The sequence below is a fragment of the Durio zibethinus genome, chromosome 14 (assembly GCF_047325235.1).
Source record: "Durio zibethinus cultivar Kanyao isolate XHJ-2024 chromosome 14, ASM4732523v1, whole genome shotgun sequence".
NCBI classification, from domain to species: Eukaryota; Viridiplantae; Streptophyta; class Magnoliopsida; order Malvales; family Malvaceae; genus Durio; species Durio zibethinus.
This window is the reverse complement of record NC_143175.1, coordinates 22,325,681-22,342,682: the sequence shown is the minus strand read 5'-3', so window position 1 is coordinate 22,342,682 and position 17,002 is coordinate 22,325,681. Positions and strand designations below refer to the sequence as shown.

General features: G+C 32.0%; 2 protein-coding genes and 1 pseudogene across 2 annotated transcripts; 2 read left to right on the top strand and 1 right to left on the bottom strand.

Moving 5' to 3' along the window:
- The first annotated feature begins 3,514 nt into the window (after positions 1-3,514).
- LOC111294176 (putative L-type lectin-domain containing receptor kinase S.5) lies at positions 3,515-5,788 on the top strand. The gene has a single exon (XM_022887380.2). It carries the CDS (start codon positions 3,602-3,604, stop codon positions 5,549-5,551), a length of 1,950 nt encoding a protein of 649 aa, XP_022743115.2. The 5' UTR covers positions 3,515-3,601; the 3' UTR covers positions 5,552-5,788.
- A 3,688-nt stretch (positions 5,789-9,476) lies between these two features.
- On the bottom strand, positions 9,477-15,307 carry LOC111293842 (metal tolerance protein C2-like). The gene is made up of 10 exons (XM_022886833.2): positions 14,558-15,307; positions 13,751-13,859; positions 13,217-13,256; positions 11,770-11,846; positions 11,549-11,637; positions 10,780-10,849; positions 10,644-10,682; positions 10,200-10,350; positions 10,016-10,105; positions 9,477-9,886 (listed from the first exon to the last, which is right to left on the bottom strand). The coding sequence occupies exons 1-10, from the start codon at positions 15,000-15,002 to the stop codon at positions 9,785-9,787; spliced, it is 1,212 nt and encodes a 403-aa protein (XP_022742568.2). The 5' UTR covers positions 15,003-15,307; the 3' UTR covers positions 9,477-9,784.
- A 252-nt stretch (positions 15,308-15,559) lies between these two features.
- On the top strand, positions 15,560-16,659 carry LOC111293843 (riboflavin synthase pseudogene; annotated as a pseudogene).
- The last annotated feature ends 343 nt before the right edge of the window (positions 16,660-17,002 follow it).

The following is a 17,002-nucleotide window of genomic DNA, read 5'->3' as shown; positions in this document are numbered from 1 at the left end:
AATACTAAATTAAAAAAACCAAATTAAAATAATACTTATAAAACGAAAGAGCGTTATAACTAATATAGTCAAACAAGTCGCAATCGATCTATATCGATAAAATATTAAAAGCAATAGTCGTCTTAATTAAATGAAAGATTCTCATTTTCTTTTCGATGGAGACCCGATGCGTGAACAGGGTTCCACAATTAAAGAGGAACGTGAAACACGTGTTTTTTTTTCTGTTCTAAAATCCAATTAAAGTCCAAATCTAACCTAATTATATATATATATATATGCAAAACGTTCTTAGTTTTGTTTTGAATCTTTTAAAATTCCAAACACTGTTCCTTCCATCGATGATATGAAGAAATTTTAATCATTGATTCCTTACATATTAGAAAAAAAATTACTAATCAAGTTGAAATAAACAATAAAAATGGTGGTTGTTAACTGTAAGACCAAATTGATGGTCATTTTGTATTTGTTAACCCTATTAATTAACATAATTATCTTAATAGACCAACTAAATATTACTAGAAAAGTTGATTTTTGAATAGAGATGATTATGATGAGATAAGATAGCTAGACTAGACTTGTTCTCGGCGGAAATTGAGGAACCCTATTGGCCTACACCATCTAATCTATTATCGACACGGTTGAAAAAATATCATATCCAAAGCTGACTGACTTTTGATTAGTTAACGCGGCACTAAAATTTATTTTTAACGATTACGAATTTAAAAGATTTTATATAAATAATATATTTTTTAGTTAAATAAATTTAAAAATAAATTAACAACTATTTTCTTAATTTTTAAAATCAAAATCAAGTTCAAGTTTTACACGTCAAAATCTTACATCTCACACAAATAAAAAATTGATATAACTCATGATTTTTTTTACATAAATCCTTTCAAAAATGATTCATCAGCACAAGACAATCTCTCTTAATTTTTTTTTAAGATAATTTTTTTCTACCTATGAAGCTGACTTAATGTTTTCCTCGGACAAGTCAAATGGTGCAGCTGACACGGATGCAGAGAGTTTTATTTTTATGAATTTATCAATTAATTTTAGTTATTAACCTTCGTCTTTTAGATATTTTTTTAGTTTATTTTCTCTAATTTATCTTATACTTAAAAAGTCTTTTTCTTTTAAATTTAAATTTTTGTATGAAGTAAATTATATCTCAAAAAAAAAAATTCAACAAACAATTTTAAGGGAAATTCCATTAATTAAGGTGTTCATGAGTTAGATCAAGTGTTATTTATTAATTTTAAAAAATTCAAAATTTTTAAAAATTATTAAAATATGAGTATTTATTATTTTAAATATATTTTTAATTTAAACTTAAATTATTTATTAATAATTTAATATTTTACACCGTATTAAATTTAAACTCAAAAAAATTTTGTCCAACATCTAGTTTAAATCAAACGAATAATCCGATCTATGGACCTGTTAACCTGTGTTCATTAAAAATGATGAGCATATCCAAACTTTTACCACACCAAATGGAAAATACTTGGTTACTAATTTTGCAGGAAGATTTTTCCTGTTCAACAAGTCCCCTTCGTTGGATTATTACTAATTAACTAAATAGAAATAATTCACACTTAAAATGAAGAAAGAAAACCTTGGGGAAGAACATGATCATGAAATATCAACATCTTTGAGGCTTTTGGCTTCAACGGTTCACCACCCCTCTTATGGGGTGCCGGCTTTTACCAAACTTAATTAATTTCCTACGTCCACCCCAACGAAATTAGTATGTTAATAATTTTTTATTAGGTCAATTTTGCAGAGTCAACAAATTAAAGTACAATTCCTAAACCTATTGTTAAAATCGTACCAAGCAAGTATAAAATGAGGTCACATTATGAATAATAATAATAATAATAATAATACAATATGAGATGATGTCATTGTAGCAGCCTTCGTTGATTATTAGCCCTACTCTCCGCGTTAAGGTTATTATTATTTTATTTTTCATATTCAAAATAAAAAATTCAAATTTAATTATTTGAAATATATATATATTAAAGTTTGATAATGGGTGAGATTGAGATGGATTTTTATTCGTTTTAAATTTTATTTGATTTTATAATTATAAAATTTGTATTTGATTTAAAATTTTTTTATTTTTTATATTCGAATCATATTTAAATTTGAATACGATATTATATAAACAGTATCTGATCTCATTCGAAATTAATAAAATATTATTTTTTTTAAATATAAATATATAAAATTAAAAAATAATTTTTTATATAATATCGAATTGAATCGAATTTATCTAAAATTCGAACTCAACCCGACATCGATATTTTTTTAATAATACTTGATCTGATTAGAAACTTGATTTAAAAAAAAAAATTTTATAAGATCAAATCGAATCGAAATCTATCAATTTTAAGTTGGATTGTCAACCCTATGCTATAACACGTACACTAAACTTAAATACATTAAATTTGGTTTGATTTTTAAAAAGAAATGTTTATCTTTAATTTCCCATTTGACATATATAATATATATATAATTTTAATAGTTTTAACATATTATCATGACATTTTTTGATATATCTGAACAAAGTATTAAGAAGGATGACACATACAACTCATATAACAGTTAATCCGATCTAATTAAACTCCATGCATCAGCTTTAATTCCTTTATTCTCTTTTGCTTTTAAATAAGCTTTGAATATTCAACATTTGAAGACAATCAATTTATTCTTTGTACTAAGCATTTAAATTTGATTTAAGCTTTGATGATCTAATACCAAAGACAGCTTTTCCAACGCTCTGATTGATAGGAAGCGAAAAGGACAAGAAGAAAAAGGGTGGAAATAAAATAATATTGTTTCCTTCTTTCTTGTTCAGTACATCAATAAACTAGTAATATATAGAAGATAAGATTCAATGGTAACTTCAATTCATCATCATCATGTTTTAAATATATATATATATATATATATATATATATATATATAAGACACCATGTTTGATGTTGTCATAAAAAGAAAAAAAGAAAAAGAAAACCCTATGTTGATTAGTACTAAATAAAATACAATGCGTTCCAGCCCTAAAGAACATAAAATACAGTTGAATTCTTGATAAATTCTAATAAAGAATCTCTATTTATACACACATGGTAGAAAAAATATGAAATACATGAATCATGATGAGAGAATATTTCAAAAAAATTACAGAAAGAAAGAAACTTAAAAAATTACTGCTTAATTACATTTAATTATAAATATATAATTATTCATTTAAGAAAATCAATAGTTGTTTACTTCTTTAAATATAAAAATTTTCTCATAATTTAGAGAAATTTTGGGGAAAGTTTCACACTCCAACTATTCTTGAAAGTGCCAATATTCTTAAGAGTTGAAAGATGTTAAATACAATAGGACAAGACGTCCAAGAAATTACATGGAAGTTGCATATAAAGTACAATTCATTGGTTGACCAAACTTGTTTTACATTTTTTTTCCTTTATAAAATCACAGCCACCTTTGAATTTGAAACTTATCATCACCTCCAATTCAATTTTATTCATCATATAACCAGAAACCTAACCGCTGAGGCTATTCCAGTGTTAATTTCACTAGCAGGATGTGCTCTTCTTCACTGGCCTACTTTTTAATCCTAGCAGTGTTCCTGAATCAGGCTCTTATTCAGGTAAGCTGCCTGGAATTTAATTTTTCAACATTCGAGAAAGAAGATGACAGGCAGCTTATCTTGAGCAGGGATTCTTACATAGTCCGTGGAGCCATCCAAGTTACCCCGGATATTAATGGAGGTTCTATGGAAAATTTTTCAGGACGAGCCTTGTATAAGAAACCATTTAGGCTGCAGAAAGGCAATGGCAACATTGCTTCCTTTAATACAACTTTCGTCCTCAATATCCTCAATCAAACATCTCGTGGCGGTGAAGGCCTGGCCTTTATAATAACCGAGAATTCTAGTCTTCCAGAGAACAGCGCAGGAAAGTGGCTTGGTATTGTAAATGCAAATTCAAATGGTTCTTCTCAAGCCAGGGTGGTGGCTGTGGAATTTGACACAAGGAAGAGCTACGCTGACGACTTGGATAACAATCATATTGGCTTAAATATAAACAGCATCAACTCAATCACGCAAGTGTCTTTAACCAGCCACGGTGTTAATATTTCAGGAGGTTCGGATTTAAGGGTACATATTCAATATGATGGCAAAGACTTGACAGTTTTTGTGGGGGACAACAAGACTCTTGTGCTTTCTCATCCTCTTGATCTCTCTACCTATCTTCCGCGCAAGGTTTTTGTTGGATTCTCTGCTTCAACAAGCAATGACACAGAGCTAAACTGTGTCAAATCGTGGGCATTTTCTGGTACAGATATTGAAGGAGATTCAAATTTGTTGTGGGTATGGATCGCAGTTTCCGTAGCGACTCTGACTCTGTTAATCGGGGTAGCCATTTACTTGTTCTGGAGGAGGTTAACTATAGAGGAGGATTTGGAGGGTGCACAAGGGAACATAGAAGATGAGATTACACGTTCCAATTTGGCTCCTCGCAAGTTCCGATTGAAAGAACTTAAAAAAGCAACTGGCCACTTTAGCTCAAAGTACAAGCTTGGGAAAGGTGGATTTGGAACAGTCTACAAGGGATCCTGGAGAAACAAGGAGGTGGCTGTTAAAAGAGTGTCCCAGAAGTCACATCAACGCAAGCAGGGATTCATAGCAGAAGTAACAACAATTGGCAACCTTAATCACAAAAATCTTGTCAAGTTAATTGGATGGTGCTATGAAAGGCGCGAGCTCCTTCTTGTGTACGAGTACATGCCAAATGGAAGCCTGGATAAGTACATCTTTTGCGATGACAAGGCAAGCATGGAGGAATTAACACTGAACTGGGAGCAAAGGCTAACCATAATACAAGGAGTGGCACAAGCACTAGAGTATCTCCACAATGGTTGTCAGAAGAGAGTGCTTCACCGCGACATAAAATCCAGCAACATAATGTTGGATTCAGAGTTCAACGCCAGGCTAGGAGATTTTGGGTTGGCTAGAACCATTCAAGAAAAAGAGAAGACACACCACTCGACAATAGAGATCGCTGGCACCCCTGGTTACATGGCTCCAGAGACCTTTCTTATTAGCAGGGCCACAGTTGAAACGGATGTTTATTCCTTTGGCATTCTTGTCCTGGAAGTTGTTTGTGGGAGAAAGCCTGGAAACCAGTGTGAGAAGAACAATTACAACAATAGCATTGTTAATTGGCTATGGGATTACTATAGGAAGGGAAAGATCACTGACACTGCAGATTCCAGGATGGATGGGAACTTTATTGAAAAAGAAGTGGAGTGTGTGCTCATTCTGGGATTAGCCTGTTGCCATCCAAACCCACACTACAGGCCTTCTATGAGAACTGTTTTGCAGGTTCTTTCAGGGGAAGCAGATCCACCAGAGGTACCCCAAGAAAGGCCTTCATTTGTGTGGCCAGCTATGCCTCCTTCTTTCTGTCAAACGGATTACTCTCTTACAGGAGGCCAAATCACTTCATTTACCGAGTTAACTGGTCGGTAAAATCATAAGCCAACCGCAATCTGCCCAGGAAGTTAAACAATGATAATCATTCCATCATTGATTCATTGTGCTTTTTTCTCTGTCTGTTAGTATGTAGCAGATTGTGTGCTTGTACATACTGTAATTGTGCCAATATCTCTACTATCTTTATCATTTGTTATTCGTCAGACGCTCTGTGACGTCTGATCAAGTATTGAATATTGTGTTAGCAGTGTTAATGATTATATTTATTTTCTACACAGTGTTATCAGTATATAACAACTTTGAAAATGTCTATAACTGCAGCATATGGCTGACCAAACACTAATTACCAATTACCAAACACATATGGCTGACCAAACACTAACTACCAAACAAAAGCATTAAGTCCTGAAGAGACAAACGCAGGCCAATAAGCAGCAAATGATTAGCAAAGATAGACAATAAAGTGGATCAAAATGAAACAAAAACCAGAAAACCGCCCGCCAGAATATGAACTTCACTAATAATATATATAAATGCACTGATCCACCTTCAAAAGGTTTCTTTGGCTGCATTAATACTAGAATTCTGGAAGCGGAAACACTATTGCTTCAATAAACTAGAGATGTCATGACATCCATGAAGCTGTTAAATCAATGGAGGGACAAATCTTTTCTGTTATCTTACAGGGACTAGTTTATTTACCACTTTTACATGGAGGGAAGTAGCTCCAAAAATATTTCAAGAACAAAATTCGTTGTTTCAAGCAATTACTCCCCTATTAAAAAGATGCAATTATGATTTAAGAAAAGATTTAAATTATTTTCAAAGTTGGAAGAGATTTATTATTAATTAGGAGCATATAATGTGTTGAAAAGTGTGGAAATCTCAACCCCGTGAATCGGAGTTGTACCGAAAAGGACGGCAAACCGTGTTATTTAAATAAATAAATAAAAGAAAACCTTGATGGCAGTCTTAAGCGGTGCTAGACATTCTTATCCTAAGCAGTCAGTCATTGTCGGATTTTGTTTTTATTTTGAGAACTCTTTCATTGGCCCACTCTTTAATTAATTCAAGGTTCATCATGGAGTAATTCAAAAACAATGTTTCCATTCTATTCAGACTATTTGACCTATTTATTGCCATTTTGTTACTTATTTTCCCCCTTACTATTCCTCCTTTGAAAATGCTACATTTGTAGTTTTTCATTTGCGAAATATCAAATTGTACTACCTATTGTCTTTTCTTTTTTTAACTCTCACTTCATTTTCTGGATACCATAATTTGATAGTTTCACAGAGGACAGGTCACGTGGGTCAACAACTAACTTGAAGAAAAAAAAAAAACCCTTTTCTACAAGGAAAACTGATGACATAAACAATGGATTAGCCATTCCTTAGAGCAAGCTCCAATGAAAAACACAATCAAAAGAAGGAAAACTGAAGTACTTGCATAACAAAATTTATAAATTCTGATAAACCATAATTTACAAGTTGAGATAAATTATAAAATTCTATTGTCATTTTATTACTTAGGTTGACATAAATTTATGATCCTTTTTTCTGCAGATGGTAACTTCTTGCTCTTTTCTGCTCAAAATATGATGTCCACTCCAGCCTTTGACATTTTTGGTATTGAAAATAATGACATTTTTTTTTTCTCTTTTTGTCACTATGTAAACTCTTCCGAATTCCAAGTTTGAAAAGAAGCCAAATTTCTCCCAACCGTAACCTACATAATAGATTAGAAATTACAAAGAAGTTTTAGTTATATATATATATATATATATTTATAACTTCAGTATCATTAATGAATTTGTGTAGATCTCCTTCAAAGTCAAACATTAACATGCATACATGTAATTAATGTAATTCACCAACTACTTGCTTTGTTTGTCCAATGTAAACATTGTTGAATTTTATTATTCTTCTATCCTAGCTAGGAATATTGATTTATCCTTGGAATATCTTTGTCTTGTAACATTCTTGCTACTTTCCTTAAAATTTTAATTTGAATTTTAAAATTCAGTCGGCCATTCTTTTCAGTTACACAATCCACATGCCACCTAACATACAGATAGAAACAATATCTTCTCCATTTTTTCACTTTCTGATGGTCTATGCATATATAGCACTAGCACAAAGTCAATTATTGTACGGAATGCTTGAATCTAAAGCTATTTGGAGGAAGCTCAATTTTGTACGGAATATTCTATGTTTGTTTAATGCTGGTCATATTTGTTTTTTGCCTGCCTAAGTTGGCAAAATGTCTTTTTATCAATGAAATTTCCGTTGATTCCGCTGTTTTTATAAATAAATAAAAGATTTTGATTAAGGGTCAATTCAAACATATAATGAAGAGACAAAAAAACCCGTGCGCACAAGGGATTTCTTCAGCAACTACTTTTCAGAGTCTAATGTTTTGCGTCTTGTGTTACTGTGCTTGAAGCTTCTGAGAAACCATCATCTGTGTATTTCTATGGTTTGAGGTGGTCATGACGTCAATTCTCCACGACTGGTTACGGATTGGAGAAAAAAGTTACTACTCTTTGCTGCATATTTGAAAATTTTTAAATTCTATATGAAAGGTTTACTTTTATACTCCCTGTATTTTTTCGTTATTTTAGATGGTGGATTGGATTGGACGTTGAAACTTTGGAAATTATGAACGGAGGGGTTCTAAATGCGCTCCAAGTTTTAGTCTTTATACTCTACTTTTTTTATATAAATAAAATTATTTAAATATCATTTTCATAAGTTTTTAGGTATTCATTTAAGATAAATTTTATAATTTTTTGAAAATGTATTTTTAAATGTGTTAAGAGTCAAATTTTATGAAAAATTACGAACAAATATTGTTTTAAATTTTTTTTCAAATTAATATAATAAAAAATTCATAAATTTTAAAATTAATAAAAAATTACTTTTACTATTTTGTTCTTTAAAAAAAATTTATGAGACTCTAATTAAATTAAAAATAAAATAATAAATATAATTTTTTATAAATTTAAATTTTATTTTTTTAAAAAATATTTTTTATTGATTATTAAAATTTTTTAATAACTCTAATTAAACCAAACTTTTTAGAAAAATTTTTCCATCTACTTATTTTAATAAATTTCTTCAATTAACATATTATATTTTAACGAAATTATATAATATTCAATAATATTAATTGTATAATTTTAAAGAACTTTTAACTCTTATATGTAGAGTTTATATGTTGAATAGACATGATAATTTTATCATTACTCTTCATATCATCAAAAGATTAAATATTTAATTAAAACCTCATAAGAATTTTTTTTTCTCTAAAATAAAATTAGTAAAAGTAAAATTTTTTTATTAATTTTAAAATTTATATATTTTTTTAATAATTTTTTTACACTAATTTATAAAAAAAAATTTAACCAAATTCCCTTTTTTATAGGTTTTCATAAAATTTAACTCTCAACATTTTTAAAAATACATTTTCAAAAAGTGTTATAATTAAAAATAATTAAATAATTTTACTTCAAAAAATTAAAGGGTGTAATAATAATTTGTGAATAGAACCCTCCAACGGACGACTGCACCAAGTCTTACATCTATGCTTCTGGACAGAGGACGCCAAGTCCGTAGAGGTATAACGCTTTGCATATGCCACACACACACACACACACACACACACACATATATATATATATGTATATATGTATATATGTATACATATATACATATATATATATATATGATAAAACACATTGCAATTTGCAAGCATGTAAACAGGGGAAGATCCAAAACAAGCAAAAACAAGTAAACTTCAATGAACTATGATTGAAGGATTGTTGTAAATACACACACACACACACATATATATATATATATGTATATATGTATATATGTATACATATATACATATATATATGATAAAACACATTGCAATTTGCAAGCATGTAAACAGGGGAAGATCCAAAACAAGCAAAAACAAGTAAACTTCAATGAACTATGATTGAAGGATTGTTGTAAATTACCTAATATAAAATTCCATATATGAGGATGAAAAAAAAAAAAATCCAGCAGATGAAACCCCATGAAATTTAGAAATAATACAAACTACTATAAAATGTTATTCTCTAAATGGGCAATTTAAACCCAAGAAGCAGACTCAAAATTTCCGCTACTCGTAGCCTATCCATTTGGGATGACAAAGTGACTCCAATATTAGGTTCTTTTCCCCCATAACAATCTCGTAAATCCAATGAAAATAGGGAAAAAGAAAAAGGCCTGAGGTTCAAACATGATCAGATTGCACTGTCAAATCATGTATTCCCAATTCATGGTACAAACTATGCACATACTCTAGTATTGGGCGATCATCCATCTCTTTCTTCACCTGCTCAAATGTCAACAAAAATGCAACATTAAGCAAGCAGCAATGGATAAAAACATTTTAAAACACCTACAAGGGTAACTATTTGCTGCCTTAAGAATCACAGGTGAGATGAATATGACAGTAAAATACCTGAAGTGAAAGGGATCCAACAACATGACCAGGAACTAGTTCCCAAAACCGAGCTTGAGAAACTTCTATAACATCTTCATGAGAAGTAACCTAAACAGGATAGAAAAAAAATTATAATTCACAAAAGAAAATGCATAAATTTGACAAAATTTTGCATTACAATATCAAAGGCAAAGGTAAACACCTGCCGCCAGCATTTGCTCAAAGCAGAAGATGGAATATTAGGTGGCGCCATCTGAAGCAAGACACCACCAGTTGCTTTAAATAGTGGCATGACAAGCATGAAGACTGCACCAGAAACTAATCCCAAACACAAAACTTCAGCATTGTTAACCCTACAAGAAGGGGGGAACAAAAATTACAAGACAAAATGGAGAAAGAACAAGGGGGAAAATAGAGGAACAGGACAAGTTTTTGGGGGAAGGAGCTGGACTGTTGACATTTGGCTTGTTTGGTAGGAAGGATGGAAAGGGGTGAGGACGGAAATCCTCTTAATCTAATGGTTAAGCTACAAAGCTGGAAAGTGGTTATAAATTTTAACCATTGGATTAATAAGTTTTCCATCCTCAGTTCTTTCCATCCTGCCTACCAAACAAAGCCTTGGTTTAAAACTGAAGTGAGAAATTACCCAAGAGACAGAAACCAGGATGCCAAAATCAAACCTGCACTGAGAAAAAACAAATGTACAGCAGCTTAAGACAGACGGAAACAATGAAAGAAAGGAACAGTCATGCATAGATAGAGAGAGAGAACACATGTCACACCTGCGAATGGAATCTGCAAGAACGTGCAAACAAACTGAATGAAAATTCATATCTTCAGGTTTCCTGTATACTGCAAGAAAAATATGCATGTAAGAATAGCACAAATCTCAAGCTTATGTCCAAAATTATGGCATCTATAACTTGGTAAGCTTTAGGTTGTCATAATAAAAAAGACTGCCATGCTTCAAACATAATATTTCTGCATCAGATGGCACACCACTGACAACATGTAAGTAAACACACCAATAATAAAATCCTAGCATGAAAAAAAAAATCATCAAGGGAACCTAAAAGATCTAGACATATCAAACATCAATGATCACAGTATGAAGGCCCACAACATTAGCTACGAAAATAAGTAAGTGAATGAAAAAGATAGTACAAAAATAGGCAGTTAGAAGCAGCAGCTATCATCACAAACTGCCAAAATACTTTCTTAATATGATGTTCATGAATTAATTTCAAATAGAGCAAACCATTTATCGCCAGCTGAAAGTCAACAGTCAAAACATTCATCAACTCCAAAACAAAGAGCCCTCCTTGAACCCCGTACTTAAAAGAGTACAAGCACTAGCCTCGCAGAGGGCAGTTTTTCTAAAATTATCACTTAAATATATTTTAAAAGCAATTAGATATTATTCAATCAGTCTTTCCAAAGAAAACTATAAGGGTATTGACCCCCTGGCTCCATCATTGAACCTCATAAGCATTCTCATTTTAAGTTGAAATATAACATCCCAAATATCAAGAACCACAGCATCTCACTTACCAAAAAAGATTCGAGCATAATTTCTAAAGAACCAAACGCCAATAAGATTCACCAATAGGTTTGTCACTGCCGAAACAATCAAATAATGCCTAGAAGAAGCAAAAAATTAGTAAATATGTTAAATTATGTTTTATCATGTACTAATAAAAAAGATTAAATAACTGACAACTAATTAATATTGACTACTGTGCTGCCAATCAAAAACAAGATGACTGACTTACTTGTGCTCCGATTCATCTTGGATGAAAGCATGAAGTGCTTCCACAGCTAAGGAGAATGACATGAATAATAGAAACAGCTGTCTAAACAAACAGCAAAATCAAGAATATCAAGATGTTAACCTATTTTATGTAATTAAAAAAAAAAAGCAACAAAACATAATAGCTGAAATATTTCAAAGGACTAGGAGTACACTCAAAGCATAAGAGAACACACAACACAAGTTCATATGAGATCTACATTCCCTTGATAGAAGATAAACAAAACAAAGCAAGCCAACAATTACTTTTTAAGATATAATTGGCATCCCTTACAAATTCTTTCAAGGATTTTCTATTTGCTTACCATTTTACTCTATAAACAGTCAGCATCAAATACTCACAGAACTGAACCCCCAGATTAAGGAGAGTCTATACACTTCCTAATAGAGAGTTATAATGCTCATATATCACTTTCTAATAGAGAATTATTACACTGATATATCATTACTTGTTTCCCAAAATATTCTAAAATCATCAAAATAATTAAGTTCAATACAACCATAAAACACATTTGAAGCCGAAGGGAGGAAAAAAGAAATAGAACTATAACATAAATATATATATATATATAAATATATAGTTATATGTATATATCAATTTATAAATTTCACATATTTTTATTAAATTTATCATTTCATATACAATTTGATTGTGAGTTATCGTTTTAAGATAGTTTTCTAATTTTACACATTGACTCTTAATTTTACATGATTCATTCTTCTTTATTTTTCACTTTTTTTATATTAAAGTTATTGATATTTATTGAGTGCATGAGACAATATTAACAGCATTAATTTAAAGAAAATGTTGTACTACGGTAACAAATTTGCATTGCTTTGCAATAATTCGACCTATTTCACTTTTCTTTGAAATGAATAAATGCAGAAAATAGTATTATTTTCGATCACAAATAAATAACAAATTTTCTATATATTTTCATATTATATATATCCAATATGATTCACATGAAAATCATTCATCTGCTAAGCTTACTTCTTGAGCATTCAGCAATGAGCTTATTTTGTAATTGCAGACATCTTAAATGTTGAAGCTTTTAGTAAAATACAGTACATTATATCTCGCTTTATATGGATTATCTAAACTAAAGGCAACAAAAATCTAGTCCCATCAGCATTTTAAACTTATAAATTCAACTGCCACAGAAATCCATCAGAATTCAGAAGTTGCTTCTAACATGACTAATACCAAGTGACTCCTAACAAAACCAAACCCCAGGAACGTTCAGCAGCTGACATTTTAAGGGACAATATTTTTTATCCTGTCCTAAGTTCATTGTAATTCAAACATCACTAAAATGAAATCATAACATGAACATGGTACAAATTGAGAGGCTACAACTGGAACACGACATTTTGACAGAAAGAATGTTGCAAATACAAATACTTACAGCATTGGTGAAAGCAGACAATACTTCAAGTCTTTGGTACCTGATAATGGGAAAACTTAAAACTTTTAGAGCTCAATGATGTACAACCATACATCTAGTGTCCACAAGATAACTTGAAAAAGAAAAAAACTCTCTTGGTCATTCCATAATTGATTTGGGGAAGGGAGGATGTGCAATTGAGACCTCCTTTTTAGAGGAGAGATAATGACTACCAAGTATACAATGCCTTTGCCACAAAATAACATAGGAGAAAAGGAAACAAAAAAAAAAAAGGTAACACAACTGTAAAACAGCAAATGAATCTGTGGGTGCATATAAGTTAAGATTGTCAAGAGAAAAAAATCAAATAAATAAACTCAATAAGAGGCATAATTTCATGTAAGACATATGTTGGCAAATAATTAAAGTTAAAATACTATCCAGAAAAATAAATACCGACTGGAAAAAGAAACACCCAATTTGACAACTCCAAGCAATAACAATAAATTGCACCATCTTTATCTCATAGACATAATTGAAATTGTATAATCTCACCCATAAGTATAAATATGATCAGGCTTTCTTCGAGAAGCAGCCATCGCAAACAATGAAAACGTCAAGAGACCACAGCCAAACGTCAAATGAAATGCATCGGATACCAAACCTGAAAAGACAAGCATAACAACAAATAAGGAACAGAGAAAATTTTAACTATAAACCAGGAAACCAAAAAACTTGATGCAAACCAAAATCAACAAGGAATTTCATTCAACCCAGGGTGATATTTTAAAGTGATGCATTCCCTTTCATGAAAAGAATTAAAAAAGAAATCAAAATTCAAAGCTCAAAGCTCAATAAAATTGTTCAAAAGCATAAAGAACGATTGAACACTGATAAATAGGGTTACAAAATTGTCAAAAGAACAACTTTCATAGTCAAAAAGAAAAACATACTGTCCATAATACCACTGCAAAGACGAGCATTTAAGCATACAATCAGCCACAAAATTTAACTTTAAAAAAAAAAAAGTGTACCAACTCTTACAAGTAGAAACCTAGTTCAATTGCGAAATATCAGAACTACAAACAACAATCATAGCTGAGAATGATAAAAGCAGTTAATCTGCAAGCAACTAATATTATTTACCAAAATTTTTATAGGCTAGCTTTTGTATGTCCAAATTTATTTAACAAAATTTTTTCAAACACATACATCCAGAAAAGAGTCTCACCCCAATCTTTTACAAACATATATCCTAATTTAATTACCAACTGCTAAAACTACAATCACTATAATAAAAAAGAAAAGCAAATTCATGCATATAAATCCAAAAAACAAGCCTAAAACAGATTAGAATCTCACCAATACGGCCAGTAAAGAGCCCAATCACCAACTCAGCAGTAGAATACGCCACATTAAGCGAAATCATAATCAGCAACCTCTTCATTTGCCGGTTACCGGTTCTCAAAACCCGAAAAACCCGCAAAACCGATTCCAAAACCGAGAATTTATCCTCCGCTGCGGATCCTTTGGCTTCGAAGGATCCTTCCTTTACTTGGTCATAAGAATAAAACCCTGGGGGTATATCGATGCTTGAAACATTCCTCGATAGAAAAGGCTTCATGCAATCGTTGGAAAAGTTCGGAGTCATCGGTGTTATGGGATCTCTCTGCGGTTGGTGAAACGACGGTTGCCTCGAAAATGCGTAACGCCGATCGCTTGCGTTGGCGAATCCGAAATCGGTGTTCCATGGATGAGGTGAATCGGGCTCTTGAGAGTAGTATTTGAAAGATTTGTTTTTCTCCATATTTAAAAAAAATAAAAATAAAAACAATTTATTCTTTTCTTCAAAAACCCTAATTAATTGACGATCAATCTTTAAATGGGAACAAATTAGACGCCATTGGATTTGAACCAAATATATAAAAGCGAAATTTTCATGATTGAAAAATGGAAATAAGTAAAAAAAAAAAAGGAATTTTGGTGCGATTTAAAGACAATTTTTCCTGTAAATTGGGAAATTGAGATTTTGAAAGGATATGAAAATTTTGGGTAATGAATTTCTTTGTGATTGAATAAAAGAGAAAGGGAAAGTCTCTGTTTGATTTGTTCAAAAGAAGACAGGGGAGCGCCGGTCGAAGTCAACAAAGGAGGGAGTTAAAATAGGGTACAACGATGCCTAGAGTAGCTAAGGTGAGTTTAGGTGGGTGCCAGATATTAATTTTGCGACCATAGGAAGTTTTACAGTTGGTCGGATGATCAAATGATGGACCATCAGAGTTAAAATACGGTACAATGACGGTCCATTATCAGGTCAACATAAAAATAAAAAATTTAGAAAAAATAATATTTTTAATTCTAAAATCGTCTGCAACTGGGGTTGTTGAGGGTTTTGACCACTTTCATATTTGGAGAAAGTGAACTTGCTCTTTGCTTTTTTCTTTTTTCCCCAGAAACAAACAGAGCAGAATTAAACAAGGAAAAAAGATGGCGCTTTCTACATCACTGAATTCGGTCTCCATAATCACCAAAGCCTCTCTTACGAATAACCCTATAACCTTGAATCTTCTCAAAACTAATCCATCATTGAAAACCTACCTCAAACTCAACCCCATTTCGAAACCCTCTTCTCTTTCTCTTTTCACTCAACCATCCAAACTTAGATCCAAAATTCAATATTTTCGAAGACCCACTATCCGCTCTCTCTTCACCGGCATCGTCGAAGAAATGGGTGAAATCAAGCAACTGGGTATGGCCGATCACGGCGGATTCGATCTCAAAATACACGCGAAAACCGTTACAGAAGATATCCACCTTGGTGACAGCATTGCCGTTAATGGAACTTGCCTAACGGTCACAGATTTTGATACCCGTTTGGGAGAATTCACGGTCGGGTTGGCTCCTGAAACCCTAAGGAAAACTTCATTGAGTGAGTTGGAACCCGGGTCATTGGTGAATTTGGAGCGGGCTATCCAGCCCACAGGGCGGATGGGGGGTCATTTCGTGCAGGGACACGTGGATGGGACAGGGGAGATAGTGGGGAAAGAGGTGGAAGGGGATTCACTGTGGATTAAAGTTAAGGTTGATAAGAGTTTGTTGAAGTATGTGGTGCCGAAAGGGTTTATGGCCGTGGATGGAACTAGTTTGACTGTGGTGGATGTGTTTGAAGAGGAACTTTCTTTTAATTTTATGTTAGTAGCTTATACTCAACAAAAAGTGGTGATTCCTTTGAAGGAAGTTGGGCAAAAGGTGAATTTGGAGGTGGATATTCTTGGGAAGTACGTAGAGAGACTTCTCAGCAGTGGTTTTGTTGATTCAATGAAAGGCTCATGACGTGCAGAAAGTGATAAAAAGTTTTGCTTTTTTATTTGATATTTTTTTGGTTTAATGTATCATTAGTTTATGTTTCTTCTCCTACGTTGTTTTTACATTTTGAGGTAATTCCATTTGCAGTGGTTTCTATATTTAGGATTTAGAAAGGAGCATTTGAGTTACTGATTGGTGTCAAGCTAGACTTGCAGCAATATATATGGCTGTGTTTAGAATGATTAGGTTGAGGACATCACTGCCAAAGCCCGTGAATCTATCCGTGTGCTGCATGCGATAATGGATATGCAGGCTTGATTGACTGCTGGGCATAGCCACTGCGGACAAAATGTTGGCTTGTTATCGTTCTAGAGCTGCTTTTGGGATGAAAACTGTGATGTTCCGAATCGAGGTATAATACGATCATATTATCTTAAAGTAAAATTTTAAAGCAATACGAAGTTTAATTTATAATCATTAAACAACTCTCAAATATAAAAT